The sequence below is a fragment of the Oncorhynchus kisutch genome, linkage group LG12, assembly GCF_002021735.2.
Source record: "Oncorhynchus kisutch isolate 150728-3 linkage group LG12, Okis_V2, whole genome shotgun sequence".
In the NCBI taxonomy this organism is placed as follows: Eukaryota; Metazoa; Chordata; class Actinopteri; order Salmoniformes; family Salmonidae; genus Oncorhynchus; species Oncorhynchus kisutch.
The window spans coordinates 38,968,696-38,976,720 of record NC_034185.2 but is presented as its reverse complement, the minus strand read 5'-3'; the positions used below and the strand labels follow the sequence as shown (position 1 = coordinate 38,976,720).

The window sequence follows — 8,025 nt, the reverse complement described above, 5'->3', positions numbered from 1 at the left end:
CAATTACGAGCTGCGACTCGAGGCAGAGGAATCAAACGTGTTTCCATTACAGAGCTCAGTATTCCAGCCAGACACAGTCTTAATGACACAGCATGGCAGTGTTATGGGGACATATCAAATTAGATGAATCCATTTGAGAGACTGCTGTTACATGAAGAGAGAACAGCTTCAGTGTGTGTGTGTGTCTGTGTGGTATCTCTTGTGTGTGTGTGTGTGTGTGTGTGTGTGTGTGTGTGTGTGTGTGTGTGTGTGTGTGTGTGTGTGTGTGTGTGTGTGTATTCTGCCACATTGAGAGAGAGAGGGGCTTGGGAGAGCCACTCCATTCTGTAATGAGCAGCGGTGGCCTGTTGTAATACGTTCTGTTATGTTCTTTTGATTGCTCAGTTTAATCTTCCCAGCCCGGCTGAGAGCAGCAAAAGATGAAGCCATTTTACCCCAGTTGTGTGTGTGTGTGAGTGTGTGAGTGTGAGACTGTGTTGAGAGCAGCTGAAGATGAAGCCATTTCACCAATGCCTTTCATATTGCCTCAGAGGTTTCCAGTCTCATTGTTAGACTGCCGTGAAAGGAGGAGTTTATTTCCGATCATAAATGGATTTTTACCACTAATAATTGAGTTTGACGTTAACCGTCCTTCAAGTTGAACGTTTTTCTACAGCTCGAGACAGTTGCACACACAGGGACATACATACAATACCCATCCTTCTGCCCAAGGACATCAATACATAAGGACCTCTATTGAAAAAGTAAAAGTCGATGTGACCTCGTAACATATAAGACACTAAAATAACTTCAGTATAAGTATAGCCTACATAAAATGTCCTACTTTAATAGAATAGTACTTTAGTCTGTGTCACAATGGATATTCGTCTTCTCGCTCTGCTCCCAGCCCAGAGCACTTTACAAACGTGTTTCGTTAGCATAGCATAGCTTCCTTTCCTGCTACACGAGCAGCATTACAAGCTTAAGCCACTTAAATCAGTCGTTTCCACTCCATAGGCACATATAGTAGCATATACTGTACAAGTGTGTCAGTGTCTCTTACCTCTCTACATGGTTCAGGTTTCCTGACACGCCCAGTCCTCCAATGGTATAGAGTTTCCCGTCATACACCAGACTGTTGTGTCTGCAGCGAGGCACCGTCATACGAGACACCAGGTTCCAATTGTCCAATAGAGACATGTAGCACCACACATCAGTTACCGTCATACCCGACTCTGTCCCACCTTAAAACACACACACAGAAGACACAAGTCAGCTACAGTCACATTTGACTCTAGCAAACAATTCAATATACATGAGACACATGTTCAAAATACTGAGTTGAAGATAGTTTTTACTAGTTTCCAATGAGTAATTATTGCATCGTTGTAAGCTGGGGGCAAATGTAACAAGGTACCACCAAGTGGGGGATGGTATCTTGGTGGTACCTTGTTACATTTGCCCCCAGCTTACACCGATTCAGGAATTATTTATTGACCCCTTATTTTTACAAGCATAACCTACATTATGTGGACACTTGCTCATCGAACATCTCGTTCCAAAATCATGGGCATTAATATGGAGTTGGTCCCTCCTTTGCTGCTTCAACAGCCTCCACTCCTCTGGGAAGGCTTTCCACTAGATGTTGGAACATTGCTGCAGGGGCTTGCTTCCATTCAGCCACAAGAGCATTAGGGATGTTAGTCACTGATATTAGGCGATTAGGCCTGGCTAGCAGTCGGCGTTCCAATTCATCCCATAGGTGGTCGATGGAGTTGAGGTCAGGGCTCTGTTCAGGCCAGTCAAGTTCTCCCACAACGATCTTGACAAACAATTTCTGTATGGACCTCGCTTTGTGGACGGGGGCATTGTCATGATGAAACAGGAAAGGGCCATCCCCAAACTGTTGCCACAAAGTTGGAAGCACAGAATCGTCTAGAATTTCATTGGATGCTGTAGCCTTTACTGGAACTAAAGGGCCTAGCCTGAACCATGACAAGCAGCCCTAAACCATTATTCCTCATCCACCAAACTTTACAGTAGAGACTATGCATTCGGCAGGTAGCGTTCTCCTGGCATCCACCAAACCCAGATTTGACCGTCAGATTGTCAGATGGTGAAGTGTGATTCATCACTCCAGAGAATTGGTTTCCACTGCTCCAGAGTCCAATGGCGGTGAGCTTTACGACACTACAGCCGACGCATGGCATTGCGCATGGTGATCTTAGGCTTGTGTGTGGCTGCTCGGCCATGGAAACCCATTTCATTTAACTCCCGATGAACAGATCTTGTGCTGACGCTTCTTCCAGAGGCAGTTTGGAACTCGGTAGTGACGGTTGCAAGCGAGGACAGACGAATTTACCACCGTACGCACTTCAGCAGGTCCTGTGAGCTTGTGTGGCCTACCTCCTTTGTTGTACCTAGACGTTTCCACTTCACAATAACAGCACTTACAGTTGACCGGGGCAGCTCTAGCCGGGGCAGAAATTTTACGAACTGACTTGTTGGAAAGGTGGCATGCAATGACGGTACCACGTTGAAAGTCACTGAGCTCTTCAGTACGGACCATTCTACTGCCAATGTTTGCCTATGTAGTGTAGCTTGGTTTGAAAGCAGCAAACAGAGTGGACATTTCATTCATTCTCTGCAGGGACACGCAACAGTCCTCAGCCATGGCTAGTACTACTGTACACTGCTGATTTCCCCACTGACTGCCTGCCTCCCCACAGACACACACATAGGCCAGGTCCACCGGCCCAACACACATTTACATTTATATGAAATGAGGTAGAGGGGAACATGCAGCAGGACGAATCGTAGTAGTGCCGTTTCAGGGTCCAATGTCAAGGTCTAACTCTGTGTAGGAGTGTGGAAGAGAGAACAGATGGACCTCTGGAGGAACACAGATCTAAAATAATAGGAAGAATATCAACGTTAACATTATGTGAGAGTGTGCGTGTTTGTGTGTCCATGCATGCGTGCGTGTGTTTGCTGCAATCCCCATCATTAGCCTACCTGACAGGTAGATGTTGTCCCCTGCTGAGATGACGCTGAATAACTCTCGGTCGTAGAAGGGCAGGCTGGCCAGTGGGTGCCACTTACTGTTCTGAGGGTTAAAACACGTCACCGCCGTCAGAGACCGCTGGTTCATACCGATGGCCTGGCGACCACCGATTAACACTATCACCTCCGCTACACCTAGAGGTAGAGGGGGGGGGGGGGGAGAAGAGAGGAGTGAGGAGGGACGAGGCAAAGGTAAACTGTGTTTGAGGTACCATACGGCGAGTAGATTGATTTTGTGAGCGAGTTTCTGTTAAGATAGAGGACCCAGCAGTTGAGTCTAAGTTGGAAGTTCATGTGCAAAAATATGTGCTTACTTAAAAAGCGATAGGAGAGTTAGGTAATGTTTCTGACAAACAATTAGTCCATTTGTGTTGGGAAAAATGGAGAGAAATGTCCCACATGAGAGCTCAGAGGCACATTGTTTCTCAAATGGGTTATGGTTGCCTGAAAAGCTCCGGCTTCTCACGTAAACCGGGTGGACACGTCGTTCAAAATCCCAACGCCGCTGAGCCGCTCACATTAAAAAACCATCTTTCCTGTGTTTTTTTTAGTTGTCGGTGTTGCCAATCTAGTGGTGCGCACTCTAAACGATGTGGCACAGACACACTACAAGATTCTTCACTTTGTCTTCTTCTTCGATGGGGTTTAAGGCGGTTGGCATCCAACGTTAATGGTACATTATTGCCCACATCTGGACGGAGGGGGGGGGGGGGGGGGGGGGGATTGAATAAGAAACAACAACAACCACAAAAACATTCCGGGAAAGGAGGGAAATGACATCATACAAAATAAAAACACGTCAACATTTTATTTTAAAATGTTTTAAACAAAAATACATCAGACTTCTTTAATCACAGTCCACTCCAAAATACATCCCTTCACAGCCTCAGGGGCCTGTGATGGGCCTACATTCACCGACAGGATTTCTTGCGCGGCCTTGGCTGTGAAATCACAAAGACCACAAAAAATGTCAGCGCCATTCACAATGATTCCAATTTTCTTAGACTTCTTCTTCGCTTGTTCTGTTACAGTTTACGACCATTGCAATAAATAATACAAAAGTTCACCTTTTTAACATGTAGCATTTCACTATCCCTCAGTTGATGAGAAACTTTCACTGGTCGTGGTGACTCTACTACCATTGTTTCTTCCCCGACACTCATTCCTTCCAATTCTCTCACCGCCTCCAGACAGGAGACAAGCTGGACACTCCTTACTCTCATTCTCCTTCACCCTAACAGGTCACTCCAGGAATTCAGGCGCATGTTCACCTCCATAGTTGCAGCGTTTCCCTTCATCTGGCCTACAATCTTATTCCCATCTGCACCCACTTGACACAAATCTTTGACATTTTATAACACTGAAGGGTCTTGTGCACAAAAGCTCTTACAGGGTATCTCATGAATCCTAACTTTATATGAGATGGAAGAGACTCTACATCAAAGAACAGTAGCATGGATGAAGTGAACTTGTTTTCTGTCCACTCAATCAATGTCTTCAGTTATATGTCCCACCCCAGAAATAACCCACGTGATAGGTTGCCCTGCTACGAAAATCTCTACAGGAAAAAGTCCACTCTAATATTTTAAAACACGCTTCTTCTGCTCCGCAGACACACACAAAAGTCGTGTGACTCTCACCGACTCCACACTTTCTTCCAACACATTCCAGATTTTCCTGGAGACTATAAAACTGATTTCCCAAGTAGCATTGATCCATAACCCAGACTCCGACCGAAAACGAGTCTAGTGGTTTCCTATTTGATAACGCAGCTTTACTTCTCATTTCCCTCTTTCTTCGCCAATGTAACCCACTCATTCTCACTTTCTGTACTACTCGACTCACTAGCAGTTTCAAACAAAACCTCAGTTTCCGCCATCCTCCGTTCCCATACCATGCTACCCCTCGCGATGTGATACGATGTAATGTAGTAGCTACGAGCTGTGGCTCATAGCAGCCCCATCAACGTTTAGTCAGATGTTCACGCTTGCCACACGGAGTTCAAATATCTAGCCAACATTTTGAATTGTGAACTTCATAGCTGTACCGATTTGACACTTTGGCATTGTTTGAAGGCAAGTACAAACGCATTCTAGTAGTAGTCATGGCTCCTGCTCAAGAGTCTACACATTCTGGGTGACGCAAAACAATGTCATCTCACTGGCTTCTTCTCTGGCGAGCTCTCATTGGCTATTGCTGACCACCGTTCTCAAAAGTTGTCGTTGCACATCTCCCACTACAAGAGCATTGCCGATTTTATGTCCATAAAAATCGAACCGGTTTGAAAATATCGGGACGTCTGGGACAGCTTGGTAGCCCTTAGATTGCGTCTTTGACCCGCTCACATTAAACGAGTGTCGGTCATGGCCGCGCACCCCGAGTCAGCAACGACATGGGGTGTTTGTCAACGATCTCAATAACTTGCCTGGGACAGCTACATCCTGGCCAGAATCGTGTAGTGTACACCTGGCATAAGAGAGGATTTTGGAAGGATGGACACGCGAGGCTTGCCTCTCTTTCTCCCTCTATTCATTTCCACAGATAACACTCCTATCTCCATCCTTCTCTCTCCTTCTCCCCCCACACTCTCTCTCTCTCTCTCCATTACCACAAATAACACCTCTCTCGCTCTCCACACTTATTTATCCAGCTTGCTTTCTCTCTCTCCTCTCTGGTCTCCTCTCTTCTCCGTTCCCGTAGATAGCACTTCTCTCTCGGTGCTAGCGAAACTCACAGCATGCCCTCAATCCTTTACTAAATCAATATGCTAAATCAATGTGTGGGTATTCAACAACAGCAGCACTACAAACGCAGCATTTGAATTCTGGGTCTCATCTCAAGGATCAGTGCGGCACATCCATTAACCTGTGTGTGTGTGTCTGTGTATTTTGATCAGTGAGATATCTGTGAGTATAACTATTCTCTTCATGTTCAGTGCTCAACCATGTGTTCAGCACACGACCAGTATCTCATCTCCACACACACACACACACGCACACACTACTGTCGGCAGACAATGTCGTTTGTGTGTGTGTGTGGGTGTGCGTGTCTTGTCATACGGCTGTACAAAAACACCACGTGTTTCTCCAGGCCTCTTAGCCCTCGACAGCAGGTCGACAAGGAGAGAGGAGAGGAGATGAGAGAGACCGAGAGTGCAAGGGGAGAGAGAGCGGGAGAGCCAGAGAGAAGGAGAGAGATACATTCCTCAGAAATTCCAGAGCTAGGATTCTAACCGCTGGCTCATTTTCCTGGATCAATACCCCAAACCTTCTCGTCTCCTCCCTTGTTCCCCTGACAACCTCTGTCCACCGCTCCTTTACCATCTTTCCCTCCCTGTCATCTTTTTTCTTTTCTTATTTTCTTCTAAAGCTGCTCTTTCCTTCTTTCCTCGTTACCCGTCTTTCTCCAGGGTTGTGAGAGCACCAAGTGCTTTTGGTTTAGATTTGGGTTTTTTTTTCTAAAGAAAGGTGGAAAGAGGAAGAAAAGGGAGGCTTTAGTGGGACGAGGAGAAGTAAATGCTGGCTCAGACACAGGCCTACCATGTATCATATATCAATGACATACCGCTTACACTGGGATAGGATGGCTGGGGGGAAAAAAATGCACTGCTTCTTCTTTCAAGGGTTACGAGAGCAGTTGAACTGCAAAATGGGCCACGCATGTCCGAGAGCTTTACCAAATAATATGAATGTGTGTTGCAATTGTAACTACAAAAAAAAAAGATATGGTCGAAAGAACTGATTATTAAAACGGGGAAACAGTGACAACATCTTGAGATGAGAGGAATGTAAAAATAGATTTAATGCTGAGGGTAGTTCTGAGGTATTCAGAGTGGCAACAGCACACCCACAAGGTACTATTTGCAGGCATACTGTACATCCAGCTGATATAGTGCTTTTACAGTATTGCTGAATGGGTGATTCTCAGTCCTGAGGTAAATGCCAACCATGTACGTCTCCAGTACATGGACTATATGAAACATACTGTACGTATTGAGTGAACATGTGTTTAGATCATACATTCAGCTGATGGTGCAGTTCTCTGCTCGGAGGTAAATGCCAACCATCTTGACACGTAATGGGACATGCATCATGTATTGGTTGAACATATGTGTTTATGTTATAATATGTTAGAATTTACCACATTATAACAACCTAAAGGTTTATGCATACACCGGGGACAGGGGGAGAATTGCCAAGACAAGCAACTCTCGTTTTAGTTTTTGTCAGTGAACATGACATCTGGCCGGGTAGCCTCTTGACCCCTGCTCCCCGAGGTCAAACTGAGAGACGCTTCTCAGCTCGTTAGGGAGGTGAAAAAAAGAAATCTCTTGCCCTCTCTCCATCTATCCACGTGTGGCTAAAACGTCTTACCGAGAGTTGTGAGACAGTGCACTCTCCTTGACAACAGATCCGCACAGGGGCGTTTCAGCTGCTGAAACAACATTTGGGGGAGAAGGGTGGATGGAGTGAGGGATGGAAAGATAGAGGGATAACTGAGATGCTGACAGCCTGTGGTTTATTTCCCGTGTCGTGACCATGAGAGGAAAGGGAGAGGCAGGGGGCGGGAACTCTGAGAGGTGAGCTGCCCACCTGCTGAGCATACAGTAGCATCGGCAGAACACGCACACAACCACGCACATCGCTCGTCTCTCTACTCCCATCTACGGTTGAAAAGCCACCTGTAATTGACCAAAGTTATCGGTAATCTATGGCATTCTATCATATTAAACACCAATGGTATTCACCAAGTTTAGGATTTATATTTAGGATCATGTTTTACAGCTTTGTCATTCTGTGTATGTTAAAATCATAGTTGTTTTAATGACAACGGTGATAATCAGAAGTACCCAAAAAGGCCACTAGATGTCATCTGGTAAAATGACATATGTTCCTTGAAAATTACCAAAATTCTTTGCAACCCTACTCCAGACCCCCAGAGTCCGGTCACAAGCTCTGTCAGACGGCTACTGTGTAGCAAATT

At 45.6% G+C, this 8,025-nt stretch overlaps 1 protein-coding gene across 3 annotated transcripts in view; it reads right to left on the bottom strand.

Moving 5' to 3' along the window:
• Nucleotides 1–1,023: 1,023 nt before the first annotated feature.
• LOC109900394 (kelch-like protein 29) overlaps nucleotides 1,024–8,025 on the bottom strand; it is a 289,438-nt gene continuing 282,436 nt past the window's right edge. For 2 of the 3 annotated variants that reach the window (XM_031837522.1, XM_031837523.1), the window contains exons 11-12: nucleotides 2,995–3,177; nucleotides 1,024–1,223 (exon numbers count right to left, since the gene is read on the bottom strand). In XM_031837522.1, the coding sequence (XP_031693382.1) occupies nucleotides 1,039–1,223; nucleotides 2,995–3,177 (368 nt within the window). In that variant the 3' untranslated portion in view covers nucleotides 1,024–1,038. Of the gene's footprint in view, nucleotides 1,224–2,750; nucleotides 2,888–2,994; nucleotides 3,178–8,025 lie in introns of all 3 variants that reach the window. The other variant, XR_004211945.1, reaches the window with a different exon arrangement.